The 24176-nt window shown below is 50.5% G+C and overlaps 1 protein-coding gene across 1 annotated transcript; it reads left to right on the forward strand.

The window, feature by feature from the left end:
• Positions 1–387: 387 nt before the first annotated feature.
• Positions 388–23696, forward strand: LOC116947334 (homeobox protein six1-like). The gene is made up of 2 exons (XM_032962941.2): positions 388–1388; positions 18509–23696. Exons 1-2 carry the CDS (start codon positions 823–825, stop codon positions 19002–19004), a joined length of 1062 nt encoding a protein of 353 aa, XP_032818832.2. The 5' UTR covers positions 388–822; the 3' UTR covers positions 19005–23696.
• The last annotated feature ends 480 nt before the right edge of the window (positions 23697–24176 follow it).

Genomic DNA, 24176 nt, shown 5'->3' on the forward strand with positions numbered 1-24176 from the left:
GGGAGTGACACAGTGTGAAACGGAGATAGGAATGGGGGGGGGGATATCGAGGGGTGGTGAGTGATGGAGGGAGGGAGGGGAGGGGGAGAGGGAGTATGAGAGTGAGGGAGAGGGAGATAGTCCGACGCGTGAGACACGGGGAGGAGCCGGGAAGCAGAAGAAGGAGGAGGAGGATGATGGTTGTTAGTGTGGAGTTACAGCTGGGATGATGCAGGGGAGGAAAGGGGGTGGGTGTGCAGTGATTGGTGTTGACGGACGGACTGTTAGCTACAGCAGCAAAGGGGGGGAGGTGCATGGGTGGCGTGGGTAGCTGGGTGGGTGGGAGTGGGAGTTTGAGTGGGTAGGTGGTGCTGGTGGTGGTAGGAGGAGGAGGAGGGAGGCGGTTTCCACTTCGGCGTATAAACCGTGAATAGTGCGCAGCGAGGTTGAGTGAGCGGGGTTCGTTCAGGAGCTGCTCGCGCGAGACCAGGGGGGTGGTCTCCGCTCAGTGTTACGCAAACTTTGAATTCGCGCCGTCTCACTGCCCACACGCGCGCGCGAAGGGTTTCCCCGCAGAGGCCACGCAGGCTTGTTGATTTGGTGAGCGAGTGCGGTTTAGTGAGCACCGTGCACAGACGGAGAAGAACGCCGGACCCCCCCCCCACTCCACCCACTCCACCCTCCGGCACCGCATAGCTCAACACACGCCGTGGGTCGAGGGGCAGGTGCTGCTCGTCAGCGCGAACCGCCGCTAACTCGCACGACACCGCCCCACGCTCGCGAACAACGCGCGCGCACGTGCAGACTACACAGCGCGGGCGCACGCGCGCGCGCACACACAGCATGTCCATGCTGCCCACGTTCGGTTTCACGCAGGAGCAGGTGGCGTGCGTGTGCGAGGTGCTGCAGCAGGGAGGCAACATCGAGCGCCTGGGCCGCTTCCTGTGGTCGCTGCCCGCGTGCGAGCACCTCCACAAGAACGAGAGCGTGCTCAAGGCGAAGGCCGTGGTGGCCTTCCACCGGGGCAACTTCCGCGAGCTCTACAAGACGCTGGAGAGCCACCAGTTCTCGGCGCACAACCACCCCAAGCTGCAGCAGCTGTGGCTCAAGGCGCACTACATGGAGGCGGAGAAGCTGCGCGGGAGACCCCTGGGCGCCGTGGGCAAGTACCGGGTGCGGCGCAAGTTCCCGCTGCCGAGGACCATCTGGGACGGCGAGGAGACGAGCTACTGCTTCAAGGAGAAGTCGCGGAGCATCCTGCGCGAGTGGTACGCGCACAACCCGTACCCGTCCCCGCGCGAGAAGCGGGAGCTGGCCGAGGCGACGGGGCTGACCACGACGCAGGTCAGCAACTGGTTCAAGAACCGGCGACAGCGAGACCGCGCCGCGGAGGCCAAGGAGCGATACGGGTGAGGGCGGGTGGTCACGGTGGTCACGGTGGTGGTGGTGGTCACGGTGGTGGTGGTGGGGGTGGTGGTGCTAGTCACAGTGGTGGTGCGGGTGGTGGTGCTAGTCACAGTGGCGGTGAGTCAAAGTAGTGGGTGATGATGATGATGATAGCTGGTGGTAGTGGTGGTCACAGTGGTGGATGATAATGATAATAGTTGTGGTGGTTGGTAGTCACAGTGGTGGTGGATGTTGGCTATGACAGTTGTGGTGGTGGTGACAATGACAGAGATGGTGCAGGTGGTGGTGATATAATGATGACAGCGGTGGTGACGACGTTGGCAGTAGTGGCGGTGGTGATGACAATGGCATTGGTGATGATGATAGTGGCGATGACAGTGGTGGTGGTGGTGGTGGTTGCGGTGGTGGTAGAAACCATAATAATGATGCCCTTGATACGGGAAAGCCTCGCAGAGTCTCGTGGCATTTTTTCCCAGGGGATCCTGCGTTGAACCGATTGGTTAATTTAAGTATTGGGTGCTTGGCTTCGCATGGAACGGCACCACGGATTTGCCGGTGGCAACGACGCTCCAAGTTCCGCACGGATGAATTCAAGAATCCATGCCTTGGTGGCAGTTGAGCACAGTATTGAGACTTGACATTGCCGATGTGTGTGTGTTCTTGAATATGGGGTATCGGTAGTGGTAGCGGCTAGGGCGCTTGCGCTACGAACCCGGCGACTGGAGCTCTATTCCTGCTCACAGCCAACACCGGTGATGATTATCCGAACCGCTCCTGGGCCTCCCCTTTGTCGACTCAGCCTCAAATGAGTACCTGGTGCGGTGTGAAAAAAACATCACCATTCGGGAGACAAAGGCGGCCGGGCGTGGTGCTGGCCATCCACCCCCTCGTGTGCCGTTCCGGCCTTCATAGGTGCTCGCTAACAGCACTTGCCCCTACAGTCTGTTACAGGCTACACGGGGGGTGAGGGTCCTTGTCTTTGGGTGTGCATATCTGATTGTGTCTACTATATTCGTGTGTGTATGTCTGGGTGTCTGTGTGTTTGTCTTCATGTGCGTCTGTTTACATATATGCGTTGTGTGTCTGCGTGACTGTGTGTGTGTCCATCCGTTGGTTTGTCCAAGTCATGTAACAACGTTTGCTCGTACACAAATTACCGAATAGTATTAAATATACGTATCATTCTCAAGTTGGCTTTAAGATTAAATTACCTGTTTGATTATTCTCAATAAAAACATTTTTAAGAGACCAACTGAAATTAGTATCGCAACGCAGCGTCGTGAATCCCACACGAATGAAAACGTGAATCGCTTCGCAGATGCTGACTTTTCTCAGTTAGAATCGGTTCCATGTATTCCTTCATACGTGGCGGATATAATGTAGCTTAAAAAATAACAACAACACGTGTTAATAGTCCTAGCGAATTGTTTGAAGTCGCTTTAAACCGACTGTATGGATACGCACATTTATATGTTAAAGCATCGAAGATATGTTAATGTTAATTTACAACACACATTTGTTAATGTACAACACACATAAGCACATGCGAACACATTACGCGCAATAGCCTGTTAAGGCTATACGTTTGGTCTTTGTGTGTGTGTGTCTAATTGTGTCTATATTTGTGCGTGTGTGTCTTTGCGTAATCTGAAGAACCCACACAAAGCACAATGTGCTCCTCAATAAAACGCAGCCTGACTCTACACGTGGAGGATTAAAGGAGCTCGGTTTAGCTTTACCTAGATAGCTGCGTGCAAAATACAGCGCGTGGCGAGGTCAGGCTAATGTACACACACATATATACGCACACGTATACATATATAAGCGGTGGTGTGTGTTGTGTGTGTGCGTACTCCGAATTGAACCAAGCTACATGTGTTTATATTATACCGATATATGTTTTTTTAATATATATATGCTTTGAGAGCAATGTTATCTGGTTATAATGATATATATATGGATGTTGAACTTATTTTGCACCGTACGTAGCCAACCGTGCTAATCATAACAGCAACAGACACGTACTGCTAAGCAAGTGAATACATCAGTCATACTAAAATGATTGTATTAATTAATACATTCTATTATGCTATACATGATACACGATCATAAACAACCGTGAATCGTATATAATGTATGTTTACACGTTACAGAATGTATACATTGACGTGAGCGCATCATTACTATCGTATAAGCGTGTGTCTAGGTATACCAATAGCAATATGAACTATTATTATAAGCGCGTGTATAATGTTTTACCTATAGCGATATGTGTACACACGCGTATATGTATCGGCTACACATGTATGTATGCGTCTTGAACTTCTTTCGCACCGTACATAACCAACCGCGCTTAATCGGTGGTGCACTTCCCGTGCAGCAATTCAATGAGCCCCAATTCCTGCGTTCGATTCCCGGCCACGGCTAACATCAGTGGCGACTGATACCTGAACCGGTCCTGGGCACGCTTCCTTCACCAACCTGTGCTGACCAGAGTAGTGAAGTATGGTTTAAAAATTAAAAATAAACCTCCCCGTGACCAACAGGGAATGGGGGAGGCATTCAGCCGGCAGTGGATTAACCGAGGACTGAAACTGCGTATTACGTTGCATACGTTACATACCCGTCAATACACGCGTGTGTAATGTACATATGTAAACGTGTATATGCTATATGTGTATATCTGAGATTTATGGGTAATCTTTTTCTCCAGGCATGCTTGATACTTGTACAGGTTTCCCTCGATTTATGCGGGTTCGGTTTGTGCGATTTCGTGTATAAGTGGCGAGCCTATTTCTACCCAAAATTCGCTATATGCGGTTTTAATTCACTCATATGCGGCGATGCGGTCGGACGTGGGACAACATCGTTTGTGGTGTATGTGTACTGTACTGTGTGTACTGTGTGTGTAGTGTGTACTGTGTAGTGTACTGTGTGTGTACTGTGTGTGTAGTGTGTACTGTGTAGTGTACTGTGTATGTACTGTTTGTGTAGTGTACTGTGTGTACTGTGTGTGTACTGTGTATGTACTGTGTGTGTACTGTGTGTGGTGTATGTGTACTGTGTGTGTACTGTGTATGTACTGTGTGTGTAGTGTGGTTATGGTGTGTACTGTGTATAGTGTATGTACTGTGTGTGTACTGTGTATCCTGTGTGTGTACTGTGTGTGTAGTGTGTGTGATGTGTGTGTACTGTGTGTACGGTGTGTGTAGTGTGTGTGTGTAGTGTGGTTATGGTGTGTGTACTGTGTGTAGTGTGTGTACTGTGTATGTACTGTGTATGTACTGTGTGTACTGTGTGTAGTGTGTACTATGTGTGTACTGTGTATACTGTGCGTGTACTGTGTGTATACTGTGCATGTACTGTGTGTGTTCTGTGTGTGTACTGTGTATAATGTGCGTGTACTGTGTGTCATGTGTGTCTACTGTGTACTGTGTGTGTAGTGTGCACTGTGTGTGTACTGTGTATACTGTGTGTACTGTGTGTGTACTGTGTGTGTACTGTGTATACTGTGTGTGTCCTGTGTGTATTCTGTGTGTACTGTGTGTCCTGTGTGTCTACTGTGTGTACTGTGTGTATACTGTGTATACTGTGTGTGTCCTGTGTGTATTCTGTGTGTCCTGTGTGTGTACTGTGTGTACTGTGTGTGTACTGTGTAATGTGTGTGTAGTGTGTACTGTGTGTGTACTGTGTATACTGTGTGTGTACTGTGTGTGTACTGTGTACTGTGTGTGTACTGTGTATACTGTGTGTGTCCTGTGTGTATACTGTGTGTACTGTGTGTCCCGTGTGTGTCCTGTGTGTACTGTGTACTGTGTGTGTACTGTGTATACTGTGTGTGTCCTGTGTGTATACTGTGTACTGTGTGTCCTGTGTGTCTACTGTGTGTACTGTGTGTATACTGTGTACACTGTGTGTGTCCTGTGTGTGTACTGTGTGTGTACTGTGTGTGTCCTGTGTGTGTACTGTGTGTGTCCTGTGTGTGTACTGTGTGTACTCTACTATGTGCGCTACTCGACAGGTAGCTGTCTCCCCGCGCGGTGCATTGTGGGTTGGATAACCGTGCGTGCGGTCCACGCTGCGCGGTTTCACTTTGTGCGCCCCTTATTTTGGAACGCATCTACTACGACTACCGCGTAAAGCGAGGAGAAACCTGTTTATTTACAATTACATTTAGAGAGAATATCTCGAAATGTCGCAGTGAATAACCTCGGTGGAGGAGTGTTCCCCTTGCCTAACCCCCCTTCTAATGTCCTTGATGAATATGACATGTTTCATACAGGCTCGTCTAATTTATAATATGTAATATATTTCATCAAACTAGTGTGCATCTTTGTTAAACACATTATATCTGGTGATGCTGCTGCTTTGGCAGATATGCACAAGTACAATTAACAGCAAACTCAAATCTCAACACATTCGTCAATTACAGTGTCTCCAAAATAATAATAAATATAATAGGAGACGTTTCGGACAATGGCTCTTCCCCATATGACATTACATATCTTTGTTATTTTGAATCATGCGGGTCTCTATCCAATGTGATGTACGTGTGCAATGTCTACTGTGAAAAGGAGCTTTATAGCTCATCGGATTCCTCCGGTATTAATACATATTCTGATGATGGTATAATCACCGGTCCTGCCTCTGCGCGGAAACCGAAAAGTCACATTCGTACACAAAAACCACACTACCTCGCTGATCTCGTCAAGGAACTTAAACCATCACACGAACGCCGGTCATCCTCGCAGCAGCAGCGGCTTTTGGCTGATCATTGAACAAAGACGGTCACTGCATCGCGCACTTTCGGATGCGCTTCTGCGTCCGTCTGGAACGCTCTTCCTCCCGATGTTAGAAATCCACTGGGCGCTTCGCACCTTTAAATCTAGATTGAAAACTGATTACTTTAAAACTGCTTTTTTTCTGTTTTAGTCTGTTGTCCTTCCCCCTGCACCTCCGATTAGCACGGTTGGCTACGTACGGTGCGAAAGAAATCCAACGTAAATTTCGATCTAAAGCTTTCGTGACTGCAATGATTCATCTTCTTTGGTTCTTTCGGTAAAGTCACGTAGAATGATAATACAATAATAAATTGATAAAATAAAATAACACAATAATATTCTCACGACGTTTCGGCCACAACACAAGCGGCCTTCATCAGGTGAAGGGGGCGAGACTGTCTGGTAGGACAGCGCTGGAGTGAAAGAGCTTTGTTCCTCTCACACAGCTTAAAGGCCGTATCTGAACGTGGCTCTTTCACTCCAGCGCTGTCCTACCAGACAGTCTCGCCCCCTTCACCTGATGAAGGCCGCTTGTGTTGTGGCCGAAACGTCGTGAGAATATTATTGTGTTATTTTATTTTATCAATTTATTATTTTATTATCATTCTACGTGACTTTACCGAAAGAACCAAAGAAGATAAATCCAACGTACATAAACATTACAATGGCCCCACTTTCAACGTGCACAGTACACGTTCACCATCATAGACTATGATCCCCCGTGTCGCCTTTACCAGACTGTAGGGGTATAGGCGCTGTGAAGACCGGTACTGCGCACGAGGTGGCGGTTTGGCCATAGCACCAATCTCGGCCGCCTTTGTATCCCCATTTGCTGATGCTTAGACACCGCACCAGGTGGCATGCATTTAGTGCTGAGATGATCTCGGGAAGAGAAGGCCCAGAACCGCTTCTGACATTCTCCACTCATGGTGGCCGTGGCCAGGAATCGCACTTGACTTCGCTGGAATTGAATTGCAGTGCGCTAACCATTACGCCACCGCTCCACCCGAACATTTAACAACATAAATGTATCGATACACACGCCTATTATATTAGCGACTGCGAGTACAGAGGCAGTTGGATACATTCCACTGGACCCGTGTACTTGTATTGTTATACACTCATAGAAAATACGGTCGTGAGTGAATGAGTGAGTGATGTGAATTGCTTTGATGTTCCAGCAGGGATAGACACGTCTTGACATGTAGGCGAGAGAAAGTGAGCGCGTGACTGATGTGATTTGGCATGATGTTCTCGAAGGGCTGGACACATATAATACGTACAGACGGATCGTCACTGAGCGATGCATACAATAAGTATATACGGTATTTTAAAAGGGCTAGAAAGCTGAAATTTGGCACAGACATATAGTGGAGTCTGCGCTTATATAACCGGAAAATTCCTACAAAAAACACATCATGGAATGTGGATGCCCCCCCTCACCTCCCCCGTTCCTTCTCCGAATAATGTACAACAGGAATTACATTGCGAACGGAGATTATTTGTTTAAGTCGTGAGGCCGGGTCAGTCTAAACTTCGACGAAGCTTTCACGTCTCGAGACGAACACAAGTAACTCACAGTCACGATGCCCCATCACCATCATCATCGTCAAAGACGCGGCGAGTCATGGCTCTCTCGTGGAGTGTGACGGGGAAGCCGATAAAAAGCGGGCGATTAATCACGACAGTGCAACGGTCTCCATCAACAGCCTCGAGCTATCCACTGCTGGATGACGAAGCCCCCTACCCTCCGCCTGCCCCCCACCCCCCGCCGCCTAATGCGTCGTCGCATTGTTGCGAGGGATGCAACAATCCATGCGGCTCCTGTTTTCATCGCTCCATCTCCGCCGTGCCATTATTACTCTGTGGCGTGCCCCACCCCCACCCCACTTTGGCTGCCATTCCGTTGCTCGTCTCGCCCACCGGAACACCACCACGTGTCTCAGCGGCCAGCACGCGCGCCTCGCAATCGCCTCCCGTTGGCACGCTCGGCGACGCAACGGCGCGACAAAAGTTCAACGCACAAACAAGAGCATCCCGCCGAAGGGTCGACTCAGCTCATCATCGCTTTAAGGGGTCGATAAAGCACGTACCACGTTGTGGGACGCCAATAGCGAAATGTTGTGACGGGTAGACTCGTCCCCGCCATAGGAACGTGTGCATTCAACCATCGGCTAAAGGGCAGCGAACGGATATGAACTCAGTTCGTTTGACCAGGGTTATAAATGATCGGTCTGTTTGGAAGCGCTGTACTCTAGAGTTCCCTCCGCCAGCAATGTATATACTGTACGTACATTTATACATTCAGTCGAGGATCGTATATACCGTATGTTGAACTTCTTTCGCACCGTACCTAGTCAACTGTGCGAACCGGAGGTGCGGGGGCAGGACAACAAACTTAACACAAAAAACAGTTCTAAAGAAATTACTTTTCAATTTCAATTATTTAAAAGTGCATGGCTCCAGTGGCTTCCGAATATCGGAAGGAAGAGCGCGTTCCAGAAGGCCGCAGAAGCGCATCCGACAGCGCGCGATGCAGTGCCCGTCTGTACACTATACGTAGCCCGACCATCTGCATGCACGCATTATTTAAAGATATCAGATTTATATCCAAACGGAAGCTCTTGGCCTCCAGATGTGATAAATGGAAATTCAAATGGCGAGCTGTGCGTGTTTTTCGGAGGGGGGGGGGGGTGATTTTTTTAATTTTTGTTTGTCATCAAAATTTTGGAGAGAGAGAAAGATGACATTTTTTTTCGAAAAAAATAAAAAAAACAATTTCGCAAACGCGACCGAAAGTTTCTGCTGCTGGTGGCTTTAGCCACGAGGCTCCGCCACCGCCGCGCGAATGATCCTCGGGGTGGTCAAGTCGCAATCCGATTACCTACAACCACGACAAGACGTGTCGAGCATTGGCAACCCACGATTCTAGAAACCCCAGGTCGCTCCGACACATCCGCGCCTCTGATTAACGCGGTTGGCTTCGTGCGGCGCGGAAGAAGTTCAACTTACATAAACGTGCATTGTCCAAGGCACACCAAATCACCTTTAGGATTCATGCAGATTCACTGCAAATCAGAATATGTCTTTATACTGGAGGAATCGGTTGAGCCATGAAGCTCTTTCTCACAGATGTCCAATGCAAATGTTAATACAGAAGTCCCAAGTCAAAATTAAAGAAATCAGAGGAAGGACCATTACCTGAAACGTCGATTATTATTTTTTTATATCAAGACAATTTTTAATGAATGTGTTGAGTAACTCCCACGAGTAACGAGTAGAAATGTCCCGAGCCGCGTTGCACGTCTGCCTTGCTTCGAGTGGGTCCAAACATTGCAGAGTGCACCACGGTGTGAATGTGCCTCTGTGTGTGTCAGTGCGCGGGGAGCGGTAGTGCAGCGGTTAGCGCGCTGCGCTATGAACCCGGCAGGTGACAATTATCTGAACCGATCCCGGGCCTTCCCCCTCCCCCCTAGGTCGACTCAGCCTCAAGTGAGTACTTGGTGCGGTGTGATAACCATCGCTACTAGGGGAGACAAAGGCGGGCTGGTGCGGATGCTGGCCACACCACCCCGCCGTGTGCCGTTCCATGCCTTCATAGGGTTGCTACTCGCTAACAGCACTTGCCCCAACACTGATGTTAAGGCTATACGGGGGATCTTTGTCTTTGCCTTGTGAAGCTATAATTATGACGGCGCGTCCGGTATGAGACGCATTACAGACTCCTCCCATCGCTGGCTGTCTCCTCAGTGCGTGCGGTGGCCCCCGTCTCTCCACAACATATCACTCACGGCTCGTGACTCCCGATTAGCACGGCTTTGCTGCGTACGGTGCGAAAGAAGTTCGACGTACATCATACTCGCGACACGAATACGCAGGCGACAGGGCCTCGTCCTCCTGCTTCCCGCATCTGTCTCTAGACAAAGATGTGAAGTGTAGAAAAGTGTTGCACATCCCGTCAGCCACGTGGCTTTCTGCGAGTGCATTATTTTAGCAGCTTTGGTTCAGTTCAAGCAAATCTCTGGGTCCGTGTGGTTCATGATGATGGCTTTGTGTACATTAGAGTGTTGCATATTGATGCGGAGGGAGAGATCGTGCGGAGGATACGCGACGTCTATTCGCGGTCGTCATTTCGACTCGTCCGCGGCAGCGCAGAATCCGCTGTGCGTAATCTACCGCTAGGCCATGATCTATCCACTGCTGAATGAAGGCCTCCCCACCGGGGTGTTTCCGTCTCTCGAGATCCCGCGATGCAACGATCCATCCGAGCCGTGAACAATCCCCATTTTAACACAACCGCCTCGATGATAATTACAATCAAAACGAACTCCATGCGGTCGTCAATGACACTGCGGCATTTAAAAGGAGAGAAGTAAATAAAGAAATAATTGGGCGACGTTTCCGGCAATGGCAGACAGTTGAGGTTGGTTACGGTCCATCGATTAATCGACTTCAAAGTCGATGTTTAAGCTCACGCCACGACTTGCGCGGCCTTGTTCCTACCGCACTGGCTAAAGCGATGATGAGCGAGGCAGTGTCGCATGGCGTAGCTTTCAAATGTGTGTAGGCGGTGCAACTGCACAAGGGGAGAGTGGGTGGGTGGGTGGGTGGGTGGTGGGGAGGGGGCACGTCCCTCGGGCCACAAAGACAACGAGCCCCATTGAGTTGCCTGCAACCAGGGCCCGTGCGAGCCACCCCTACGCCACTGGGAGGTGGGGGAGGGTGGTGGCCGGGCGCGTTGGTGGCGGTGGGAGGGTCAAGTGCCGTCCGTGTGGGTTCGAGATGGCGATCAACTCCCCGTGCACTGCAAGGGATGAAGGAGGAAGCGTGGAGGAGATCAACAGCGGGGCTCGTGATAATTACCCGAACGGGAGGGGGGGGAGGGGGGATGTGCTTAACTCGCTGCCATGTGAACCCGGCCACCTGCGTTCGATTCCCGGCGACGGCTAACAACGGTGGCGAGAGATCTCTTGAACCCTCGCCCGCAACCCACTTCCCCGCCAGGACGACTCCTATAAACCGACACCACCGCCAACGCAGCCATCAAACGTACGTGTGTTGAACTTCGTTCGCACCGTACGTAGCCAACCATGCTCATCGGAAACTACCACTCCCATCATCACCTACAAACAGAGACAACGATCGCACCTCTCCACCTATGACCTGAACAGACTTTTTGGTCAAGTTCTGTTTGCGAGCACCTACGAAGGCCCGCACGTCACACAAGTGAATGAGTGGTTGGCTAAGACCACGCCCGGCTGATTTTGCCTTCTTAGTGGCGATGCTTTTTACACATCGCACTAGGTACTCAATTGAAGGCTGAGTCGGTCTAGGGGAGACCCACACCCGGTTCATGTAGTCTTCATTGATGTTGGTGACCCTGAACGGGAATCGAACTGGGGTCGCCGACCGCTACGCTACCGCTCCCCACTAATGCCACCACCGCTACCAACTCACAATCAACCATCATCACAAATCAATACCACCATCATCACAAATCAATACCACCATCACCACCGCTACCAACGTACAATCAACCATCACCACAAATCAATACCACCATCACCACCGCTACCAACGCACAATCAACCATCATCACAAATCAATACCACCATCACCACCGCTACCAACGCACAATAAACCATCACCACACTTCAATACCACCATCACCACCGCTACCAACGCAAAATCAACCATCATCACAAATCAATACCACCATCACCACCGCTACCAACGCAAAATCAACCATCATCACAAATCAATACCACCATCACCGCTACCAACGCAAAATCAACCATCATCACAAATCAATACCACCATCACCACCGCTACCAACGCAAAATCAACCATCATCACAAATCAATACCACCATCACCACCGCTACCAACGTACAATCAACCATCATCACAAATCAATACGAGCAGCAGCGTCAGTACACTTCCTCCCCCTGATCACCGTGACCCACCACACCGCGCACCTCCACGCAAGGTTCACACAGTTCGCCCCCCACCCTCCCCCACTCCCAGCTCGTCTAATTAGGGGGGGGGGAGGTGGTGGTGGTGGGGGGGAGATTTCACGTCTCAGAGCCGTGAAGTTGCCGCGGTCACTGAAACCCAGAGCTGGCAGCGCGCACGCGGAGTCGCCTAAAATTAGGGGACAAGCGTGGGGCTGTGATGACGACCACGACACCCGTGGCCAGGGACACTGCCAGCCAGCCACCAGCAGCTCCTCACCACCACTCACCACCGAGCCCCCAGCAACCCACCATCATTCACCACCGAGCCTCCCCAGTACCTCACCACCATTCACCACCGAGCCCCCAGCAACTCACTACCATTCACCACCGAGCATCCCCAGTACCTCACCACCACTCACCACCGAATCCGCTGTAACTCACCACCACTCACCACAGAACCCCCTGTAACTCACCACCACTCACCACCACTCACCACCGAGCCCACAGCCAGTCAAGAGTTGCCCATTGTGTGCTGATGTCATGGTTTAAATTTGACAAATTCAATCCCCGAAAATGACGCGGTTGTGATTGCACGTGACAAGACCCTCCTGCAAACAGCGTCATGAGACTCGGCGAGGCTTTTCTTGATAAACGAGCGGAATAATAATCAAATAATATTTTTTAAGAGTACCCGACATTGCCCAAGTAATTATTCCATTAGCAAATTTAAATCTGAGTATTAAGGAAGGATGTTTAAACTTATTAGGTGCGATATACTGTAGTTCCATATACTGTGTATGTATATATGAGTAACATCAGCACTTTCTCCAACAATCTGTTAAAGGCTCCACGGGGGTCTTCGTGTTTTTTATTTATTTCGTGTGTGTATATGTAGAGTATACGTATGTATGTATGCTGAACTTATTTCGCAAGGTACGTAGCCAACCGTACTCATCGGAGGTGCGGGGGAAGGTCAACAAACTAAACATGCAACAAATCATTATAAAATAATGAGTTTCAAATCTAGATTTAAAAGTACACATAGCTCCGGTGGCTTCCTAATATCGGAAGGGAAGAGCGTTCCAGACGGCCGCAGAAGCGCATCTGAAAGCGCCGCGCGAATGCGGTGAGCGCCGTCTTTGTTCGATGGCCACACAAAAGCCGCCGGTGCTTCTGCTGCTGCTGCGAGGATGATGACCCGACTTTCGCGTTGCTGGTGGTTTACGCTCCCTGACGAGATCAGCGAGGTGTTGCGCTTTGTGTGTAACGGGTGCGACATTATTCATGCATATACAGGAAATATGTGCAGTATTCGCGCAGCACTTGACCCCAACAATCTCTGCAGGGCTATACTTGGGGACCCTTTGTCTTTGTGCGCGTGAACGTGACGAATGTTGCACTGCAATCGGGAGGTGCGAACCATGAAAACTCGGGGGCATTTTTTTTCAAACTCAACATTTTAAATCCAACGACCACTTACGTTACTTATTTTCTAAAAGTGTCATATTACTTAATAAAAACCAAAGTCATGCATTTACATGAATGTAAGTTGAATTCATACAAATGTTCATGTTGGCCCAATTATTTAAAAAGAATTGTCGAAGTGAGTGTTTGCTCTAAGGGTGGGCAATGTTTAAAGTATATGTACAAGTTAATAGATTCATGGCTTTCGTCTTCATTAGGGGAACAATACCCATGAGTATGTGTGTTTATATATTTTATATATACGTATGCCAATGCGTGTGTGTGTGTTCGGAGCGGTGGCGTAGTAGTTGGCGCACTGCGCTACGAATTCGGCGAACCGAGATCGATTCCCGTGCTCAGTGGCGAATATTTTATCCAGTCCAGGGGCCTCCCCTAGGTCGACTCAGCCTTAATTAAGTATCGGTTATGCTTTATGTAAACATCAGCACCGGAGGTGCTCGCTAACGGCAACTCGTTGTGCCCTGTCGGCCTTCATAGGCGCTCGTAAACAACACTTGCCCCAAGAAGTTGCATAAGGCTATACAGAACGGTGGAATCTTTGTCTTTGCATATACATACTCACAATTACAAACACACCCTACATCACTCCGTGGATTTATCTGATGACACGTTTGTTGGGATGTATCTGATGCCATTTGTACGTGCAACGGTTATAACCGCATTACGCATGTGCACAGGGGAGCGGTGGCGCATTGGTTGGCGCACTGCGCTCTCAAACCGGCGACCCGAGTGAAAATTACCCGTCACGGCACTCGTGAGTGGCGAGTGACACCTTGAACCGGTCCTGGGTTCGTTCCCCAATATCCTGAACTGACCAGAGTGGTGAAATATGTTTCGAGTAAACCCCGCGATCGACAGGAAGGCCTGCGGGAGGCATTCATCCAGCAGTGGATTGAAAAAGGGCTCCTGCACTATTGTGTTTACAAGTCGATTTTTGTTTTGTTTTAGGTCAACGTATCATATGTCATTTACATTTAACAGTCGTACGGTATTTATATAGGTTTTATTTATTTATTATACAGCCTACAATATCTTCTCTATACCCCGTAAATTATTCACAAGCAAAGTGTGCGCGTGTGTATTTACACGCATACACATGTCGCAGTATTGTATTACACACCCTGACCAGAGTGCAATATATAGACACATACACACATCTAAATACTGCCCACGCAGAGACAAGCGGGCAAAGACAAAGATCCCCCGTGTAGCCTTTAAGAGACTGTTGGGGCAAGTGCTGTTCGCGAGCACCTATGAAGGCCGGCACGGCACACGAGGGGGTCGGTGGCCAGTACCACTCTCCCCGCACACAAAGGCAAAGATCACCCGTATAGCCTTAAGAGACTCTTGGGGCAAGTGCTGTTCGCAAGCACCTATGAAGGCTGGAACATGCACACGAGGGGGTGGATGGCCAGCCGCACCATGCCGGGCCGATGTTGTCGCCCGACGTTTAGACACCTCACCAGGTACTCATTTGAGGCTGGCCGTGAGCGGGAATCGAACTCTGGTCGACGGGTTCGCAGGGCAGTGCGCTACCTATCACGGCACCACACGTGCGGTGCTGATATGCCCAGGATGACGTTCTTGCGTGAAAGCGGTCACTATGCTATTTATCACTGAGTGCACGTGTAATAATAATGCTGTAGTAATAAGAATAATAATCATCATCATCATACTTTTTAGCTATACGGGGATAATCTCACCGATTCTCAAGACTCGACAAGGAGGATTCGATTCGTGTCGGTGGTAAGCCGAGAACACGGAGGACACCTTAGGGAGGCTAACGGGGAGATGATGACACTGCGATCCACGCTAGATGGGGCCACAAACCCTCTTGCTCTACCGCCACCTCCTGATCATCTCGCAACCCCTCGAGCAGCGCGTTTGGGAACTTTACGAATCTTTACGTGATCCAGCAACCCTTGCCAACAACTCCCGCGACCTCCTCCCGACGCTCACGGGGTTCATCCCCGTGTCCGACCGGAGCCCTACAGGAACCCTTATTCGGGGTGCCCCTTCTACATCCCCCCGAGCGGGTGTGGTCCCCTGACGGAACTTTCCCTGTGGTTCCTTTTTGTGCGTCCCCACGAGCGACCCCCATCAGCCTACTGGAACCCCTCCTCTGGGTCCCCCTCCCCTCCCTCCCTGTGCCCCCCCCCTACCGCGGTCCCCTACTGGGACCCCTCCTCGCCTCCCCCCCCATTCCCCCCCGAGCGACCCCGGGCCATTGCCAATAATATCCTGACACGACCGGGAGTCGCACTCGTCAGCCATCAATCAAGGGGGCAGCAGCGCCGCCATCGCCGACCTAAACTTTGCTCTGCGGAATCCCGATCCGTTTCCTGTCTGCGGGGGGTGGTAGGGGGGGTAAAGGGGGGGGGGGTCGTGCAGGGGTGATGGGAGGGAGGGTGGTGGTAGTGGTGGTGTAGAGGGGAACCTCTTCCCCGGCAAGACAGCAAGGCAAGGAGTGCCGCGAGCGCGCCTGCGTTTGCGGCCAGCGGCGAGAGTTACGAACCCGGCGACCCCGAGTTCGAGTCCCGCTCGCGGCCGGCACCGGTGGCGAATATCTGAACTGGTCATGGGCCTCTTCCCCCTAGGTCGACTCGGCCTTAAATGAGTAGTTGTTGCGGTTTGTAAACAGCAGCGCTGGAGGGGGAGACAAAGGCGGCCTGGCGTGGTGCTGGCCACCCACCCCAATGAGTGCCGGTCCTCAGAGCACTTTCCCCCAAAGGTCTGTTTAAAGGCTATACGGGGGATCTTTGTCTTTGTGTCTTGTGAGAGTGTCACGTGCGCCTGTGATTATAATATGTGTATGTGAGTATGATCTATGATATGTTTACGTGAGAATGTGTGTATGTATGGGACCTTTTTCTTGTCTATATGCTTATGGGACGGTGTGGGTGTTTGTGGACCTTAATCGATGCTACTCGATAACAGCACTTGCCCCAAACAGCCTGCGCAGGTTACACGGGGGAACTTTGTCATAGCACGTATAGGCATCCCCATCATCAGCGAACCGAGTAATTCGCCTGCTGAATGACTCTGTAATTGGGATACAATAACAGAGGAAGATAATGTTATCACCCTATTACTTTTGCTATCGAACCTAAGCGCCGAAAAGAGTGTGTGAAGGTTGGCGAAACTACACCGGCATACAATGACACGCTCAATAATTGCTTGCGAAACGTCGTACTCAGATTGTAAATGTTGTGGCTTGGCTCTCCAACACACCGGTGTGCTGTACTAGTGGCGAATTGGCCACGTTCTGTTTACGTGACAACCCTTACTAGTTGGCTGTGTCGGGTGGTGGCGGGTTTTAGCGACACATTTATATATTTAGGCGATCTAACCCAAAAACCTCTATTATGGATGATATTGGTCGCGAAAGCCTACGTGTTACACGCCCGTTTGTTTGGCTTATTATTTTGACGGGCTTGACGCTAGAGCTGATAGAAAGCGGGCCGAGCTGGCTAGATTTGTATGTGTGTGTGTATATATGTGTGTGTGTATATATATGTGTGTGTGTTTGGAGTGATAGTGTAGTGGCTTGCACGCTGCACTACGAACCCAGCAACCCCGGGTTCGATTCCCGCTCACGACCAACACCAGTGACGATCATCTGAACCGGTCCTGGGTCTCTTCCCCTAGGTCGACTCAGCCTCAAATGAGTACCTGATGCGGTGTTTAAAATAATTGTCACTGGGGAGACAAAGGCGAACGGGCGTGGTGCTAGCCACCCACCCCCGGTGCGCCATGTCCGCATTTATAGGTGCTACCGACTAACAGCACTGGCCCCAACAGTATGTAAGGGCTATACGGGGGATATTTGTCTTTGTACGGCAGATGCTGGAATGAAGCACACCTTACTGCATAAACCGCTGGGTAAAGTTTCATGTGTGGTCTGAGCTGTTAGAGTTTGAGGATGCCCTTTTTGCAGAGTTATATAAGCACCGTGCTTGATAAGTGTCGTCACTTTTCCCCCACCGTAGATCCAACCCGGACTTATTTCTCAGTCAGCAATGGGACTATCATAGCCGTGCAGTGTTACTGGGATACATTTCAACACGATACCAGATCTCGGGTACAAATCAATTCCTGCCACCCAACCACAGATGCCAATTCCCGGACTGTCCGTTTCAAACCCGATATAGGCACACGTGAAGTCCAAAATGGACTCGTTTTATATATCCATATTTATTGCAATATAAAAACATTTATATTTAAATTAGCTCGTTCAATCCCTGTTCGAGTTTAATCATTGGTGATGGTGGTCCGTCTGGACCCCAATGTCAGATATAGGGCGTCGCTGTGGCAAGACGTTAACTACCTCGCCTGGTACACAGGAGGTCGTGGGTTCGATCTCCAATCCTGACACCTGCTGTCGATTTTGAGTTTGCATGTCTCTCTCCCCGTGGTCGCGTGGATTTTTATCCGGGTCCTCCGTATTTTCCCGCCACGTTTAAAATTAACAATGCGTTCGTAGTGTTTGGCCGCTAATACATTTCCACGCGACGATAAAGCCACTTCGTTGAGCTGTGATTCGTGATAGGCAGCCCGCTTCTGAAAAAGAGCTACTAAATAATTCAGTGGGACTTACCTGGTGAAAAAAAAGGAACTTTTATTCATTCATTAAGCATTTGTTTTCATTGACTGCAATTCCGTCACCAGTCTCTGCACATTGGCCAGTTAGTATGTGGCAGAAGAGCGACCTCCTGTCGACAGGTCTAGCCACCCGTGCTCTAAAGGGAGAAGCAACGCCAAACGGCGAACGAGATCTTTTGCGTCGCTCCTTCGGCTAAATGCGCCACCCCCGCAATCGCCGTTCTCACGCCACGGACACTTCCTTCGTCGAACTAAACGTGGGATTGATTAATCACCCCCAGCGCGTGAATTTCCGCAGAGAAAACAACGAAAACGCCAACTCCAACACCGGCGGAGGTGGCGGCGGCGGCGGCGGCGGCGGCTCCCAGCAGAACCAACTCACGTCCCCGTCTCTCAACGGGAGCAAGCACCTCCTGGCGAGTTCCGACGAGGACAAGAGCCCGGTGGGCACCCCGGACCGGGCGCACGTTTCCTCGGGCTCGTCTCACCACGCGGCCGCGGGGCCCGGTTCCATCTCCTTCCCGGGACTGAGCGGTCTGGGGGCCGCGGCGTCTCCGGGGACGGCGGCGGTTCTGCTGAGCGGCGCCGATGTCCTTCACCAGCACCATCACCACCACCACCACCAGCAGCAGCAGCACCACCACCAGCACCACCATCATCATCAGCAGCAGCAGCACAATCATCACCACCACCATCAACAGCAGCAGCACCATCAGCAGCAGCATTTGCACCACGGTTTACAAGACTCTCTGTTAAGTCCAATGTCGTCTGGCATTGTTAACATCGGCTCTTAATTGATTGAGGCTGGGTCAGCAGTATTGTATAAATGTACTCTTTTAAATGTGTCTGTGTGTGTGTGCACTCTGATGAGGTCTCTACGTCTCTCTCTCTCCTCTTTCATCTGTTCGCTCAGTAATCGCGCCTGTACGTGGGATCGCTTTGTCGGATTTGCTAGACTCGGGATGCGCCGCTTTTCGACATCACGGTAAGCGTGAACCGAGCACGTGGCGGTCTACACGAGTCGAACGCCGTGCGCCCCTCTAGAGTTCACCAGACAGAAGGGTGGTGGTGGTGATGATGGTCATTATTCGTGTTTGTACCTCTATGTTTGTGTGTGTCTCTCCCTCTCTCGTGTAGCCGTTCCGGCCTTTATAGGTGCTGACGAACAGCACTTGCCACAAAATATGTGAGCTCTATATGGGGAATCTTTGTCTTGTGTCTCTCTTTCCACCCAGGGTTGTTTATGGGAAGCGACCCCCACAGCACCCCAATTCGATTCCCGCTCACGGTTCTACCAACGAACCAATGGCGATGATCTGAACCGGTGCTGAGCCACTCCTGGATCGACTCAGCCTTAGACGATCACCAGGTGCATCGGTACAGAGGAGACAAAAGCGGCCGGGCGTGGTGCTGGCCACCCCCCCCAACCCCCCTCGTGTGCCACAGTGCCGGCCTTCATAGGTGCTACTCGCTAACAGCACTTGCCCAAGCAGTCTGTCAAGGCTACACGGGCGATCTTTGTCTTTGTCTCATAGTGCCCTCCCGTTGTATATTTTCGGTGTCCCTTCACAGCGCTGCGCTCTGATTGGCCCTCCCGCTCGTCCACCCCCTACGAGGCTCGCCCCGTGTAATGTATACGGTGCAGAAAACTGTGGTGACAGCAGTACCCCGGTTAACGTTGGGGATGCGTTCCTGAATATCCAAACGACGTAAATCAAAGCTATTTACGGGGTAAGGTGGAGGTGGTGGTGGTGGTGGCTGAGAGGCGACGGATAACGAGAAAGGACGAACGGACGAAGTTGTCAGCGTCGTAAGGGTGGGTGGGTGAGGGTGGTCGAGGCGACGCGAATCGGCGTATCTCCGTTGCGGCTGTGTGGAAGCGAAGGTTGTTCAAGTTGCGTGAACGCGTTGCGGCGGTCAGGCCAGCCCCGGCCCCGTGTGTTTACGCCTGTGCCATGCATCGAAACGATACTGCCAAACGCTTAATCGTTATCGCTGTTGTTGTTGTTATTGTGTTTGTGACTGCGTATTATCACATCACGATGCACGCGCGCGGACATTATTTAGAATAAACAAATCCTTATTGATATTTTTTTTATTCTAAGTTGGATAATAACTTGCTTAGCTATCTCGGCAAATTTGCACCTCGGATATAAAATAAAATAATAATCTTGAAAACAATAATCTTGAATCCACGGTTATGGGTTGTTTTTTTTATTATTCGCGCGCCTGTGCCTGTCAAAAATATCGGAATAACAAACGCTTTTGAATATCCGTCAGTGTACTATGAGAAGATCGTGGGGGAGCGGTGGCATAGTGGTTAGAGCACTACACGAGCTCCATTCCCCAGCTTCGGCTAACATCAGTGGCGAGTAAATTCGGAACCGGTTCTGGGCCTGGGCCCAACCGCCCCTCACCCACCCCCTCTTCACCAACCCACATTGATCAGCGTGGTGAAGTATGGACAATCATCCCACGTGACCTGTGCAACGTGGGGAAGGAATTTTATTCCAGCAGTGGGTCGAGAAAGGGACTGTAAAAGTGCGAGAGGAATCGTCATGTTGTTGAAGCTAGACCTTTGATCACATCAAACAATTACCGCTCGACCGCGCGGTATTGGCAATGCGTCTTGTTTATAATGATCAGAAACGCGCGCGCGCGTGTGTGCGTCGTACGGATGTCTCAGGGGGTTCGTAATGACCGTGTCAGAGACACCGAACCGGCACCGCTGTGAGACCCCGGATTCGAATCCGGGGTCTCAAACACCTCCGATTAAACGGCGTTCTCAAGTTGCCGTGAAGGTGGTGGGCTCAGCCCGGCCACCAATGACTGCACGCGCACACACATAAAAAAAACAATCCACCGTCGCATCAAATTTTGTTCATTTCGCTTTAACTTCATCACGATAAATTCGGGTCCTTCAAACTGCAACGTTTCGTTACGACTACCACGAGACGACTACTCCGTGCAGGACAACGGCGGGGAGTTACCCAACGTGTGGACAAACGGGCAGCTGAAGCGATCTCGGAACTAGTCCTCAACTGGCTATCGTCCTCCGGAACCGTTGTCCGTTTCAAGGCAGCGCACTGTTCGCTTGCGAGAGTTCACAAAAAAATCTAAACAAACAAAACGCCTTCGTCTCGTCTCCTGACGCTCACCGCACATCAACATCATCACCAGCCGTGATCAATCCAGTGCTGGATGAAGGTCCTCCCCAAGCAGTCGCCGCATCGCACGCTCGACCGCAACGCAACGCACAGCTGAGCGGTGTGGAACCTTTGGCCCCTGAGCCCGCGGGGCAACAAACAGAACCGTGGCTTCGTTCCGTACGCCCAGCGGACAACGGGAGATTGTATTGCGCTTCGAGACGTTCTAAGCACGGCATGTATCCGTCGAGGCGAGCATCTTATGCAGCACAAATCGGGCACTCGATGGGGAATGGTTGTTTATTGTTTTTTCCCCCCTCTACCGTGCAACAACGCGAGCTCCACGTGTTAACGCGCTCGGCCGCATCTCTCACGGCTGCGGGGGCGAGCGCTCGTGCTCGTCAATGTCTACTGACTGTGGGTTGCCCGCAAAGAGAAGGGATATTTTGAAAGTCCTCATCCGCGGCCCTCGGCGAGGCAAACGCGTGCCACGTGCCGCACGCGAGTCGCGTGCCGACAGCACAGCCGCTGTTGCATTCGGAAGAACAAACACACAAACCCCTGCTCACGCGCGCACGTGCGAGTCAGTGTGTGTGTGAGAGTGAGTAGGGGATTTTATACAACATGGAGAACGACCGTTGCCCGAAACGTCGCCTATTAAATACCCCCCCCCCCCCCCCGTAAGGCAGTATTACTGACAAATGCGTCGATACGTTTTTGTTATTTGCGTGATATGTGATCGTGCACCGCTCGGAGAACGCAGAGTGTCAAAACAAGCGGGTGGCCAAGTGAGTGCTTACGACCACCGTCGGTCGTGATACACGGCGGCGGTGGCTAAGCCACGCGTGGCTCGCCTCGTGTAATCCAGCCACTGCGGAGGCAGCGGCGAGGGTTGGTGGAGCCCACGCTGACCGTTGTGAAAGTCGCTTCCCGTGCGCGTCGAGGAGGGGGGCCGTGGACTCCAGCTGTTCCATCTGTACGGGGATCGAGCGTTGCTCCCCCGCCCTCCCGCCCCCCTCCCTCGCACGCGTGAGTTTTCTACGGGTGTTCCGATGTTTTATTTTTATTTGCCCCACGTACAAGCACTCATTTAATTGGCCGATAACACTTCGATATGCAGAGGACCGCAGAGCTTGGGTTTGAGAATGTGGCTCCGGCTCACCACCGCGTGGCTCATGCTGCATATTCCCCCACCCGTCCGTGGTTACCAACCTCGCGCCTCTGAGTGGCCTTCTCTCTATCTCACTCATCTCTCTCTCTCTTCGAGATCTAGGAGGGAGACTACTGTGCAGCGGCAATTGCGCGTTGTTCCAAGTTGAAACTGTTTTTTTAATTGTTGTTGTTATTAGTGTTATTATTCAACGGCAGAACCGACGAGTCAGCTTTTGCATGCATTGAATGCGTATTTATAAAACATTGGTAAGACACATGGCACACGTGCCGAGATCGTTGCGTTTTCTCTAATGTTGTGCGTACCTTGTACCGGGGGGACATCCCGCGCCAGGCTGTGTCTGTCTGTGTATTTGTGTGTGTGTGTGGCCATGTACGTGTGTTTATCCGTGCATGCAACAAAAAAATACAGCCGGTCTCCTTGTGAAATCCACAGTGAATATTCGTGGTGTTTAACAAAAATAATAATGGCACGCGAACATACTGTAGTCAACACGTGCACACGGTCGGACACGTAGATGCACACATGCATATTTTAAATAGGTAAGTCCTCGCTTAACGCGTGTTCACACGACGCGTTTTCACTATAACGTGCTTTTCCCATTTAAGAACACTTTTCGCACAACGTGGAACGCGCCCCGTTATAACGCGGTTTCTGAGCGGCCGATGACGAAACTACTTTCTTGAGCTGTGTGGCTGAGCGGTATGACGCAGTGCGCGGAGTGATACAGGAATGCGGCGGCGTACCCTCAGATATTTGTCCCGCCATCTCACTGTGCGTGTGCACAGTAGATCGAAGATCCTCAAACCTTACCACTACCACATTATTTATGGATGAATTGTTTCTATTCACGCGTTTTTGGCTTAACGCGGCGCTTTTCAGGAACGCGTCTACTGCGCTAAACGAGGACTCGCTATATACTTTTAAAAAAACCACATCATATTCTTGGTTCTTTTGGTAAATTCATGTAGAAGGGAAATAATGAAATAATACAAATAAAACATTATGAAATTTCCCTTCTACGTGACTTTACCGAAAAAAACAAGAATTTGAATCCCTGCAGTCACGAAAGCTTTAAATCGACAAAGAAACACATCGTTGCTGAGCACAAGGAGACAAAACGTCAAGCGGCCAGCTAATAAAGGGGCATCATCGACGTTTGAATAGAAAGCAGTAAACACGTTTCTACACTCGAGCAAGGTTTGAGAAGAGGTTTTTTTCCCCTTTTTCTGGCAACAAAAAACACATTTTACAAGGAATCATGTCTGCATTAACCACAATACTCGTGGTCAGAATGCAATCAAAAAACATACTCTGATAATATATTATGCATTGTCCTTGAAACTGATTGGGCCACACCAGAGACAGCTTTCTTTTGAACCTCGCCTTTTGGCATCCTCTGGTCTAACACCGTTTGACCAAAGACAATGCAAATATTATCAGAGTCTGTTTTTTGTTTGCATTCTGACCACAAGTATTGTGGTTAATGCAGACACGATTCCTTGTAAATAGTTTATTTTTGTTGCCAGAAAAAAGGGGGGAAAAACCCTATTCTCATATTTCAGTACTGACAAAGGAGGTCCCATGATCGAGCAAGGTTCTTATGCGAGCCCTGGGCAAAAGAGGCAGGAGAAGAAGCAAAATAAGTG

The sequence above is a fragment of the Petromyzon marinus genome, chromosome 29 (genome assembly GCF_048934315.1).
Source record: "Petromyzon marinus isolate PM22_M1 ecotype Great Lakes invasive population chromosome 29, UKy_Petmar_22M1.pri1.0, whole genome shotgun sequence".
Taxonomy (NCBI): Eukaryota; Metazoa; Chordata; class Hyperoartia; order Petromyzontiformes; family Petromyzontidae; genus Petromyzon; species Petromyzon marinus.

Excerpts from the sequence above, each read along its gene's own strand:
- LOC116947334 (XM_032962941.2), top strand. The coding sequence starts at position 823 with ATGTCCATGCTGCCCACGTTCGGTTTCACGCAGGAGCAGGTGGCGTGC. Across the intron at positions 1,389-18,508 it reads GAGGCCAAGGAGCGATACGG|AGAAAACAACGAAAACGCCA; the intron begins GTGAGGGCGGGT and ends GAATTTCCGCAG.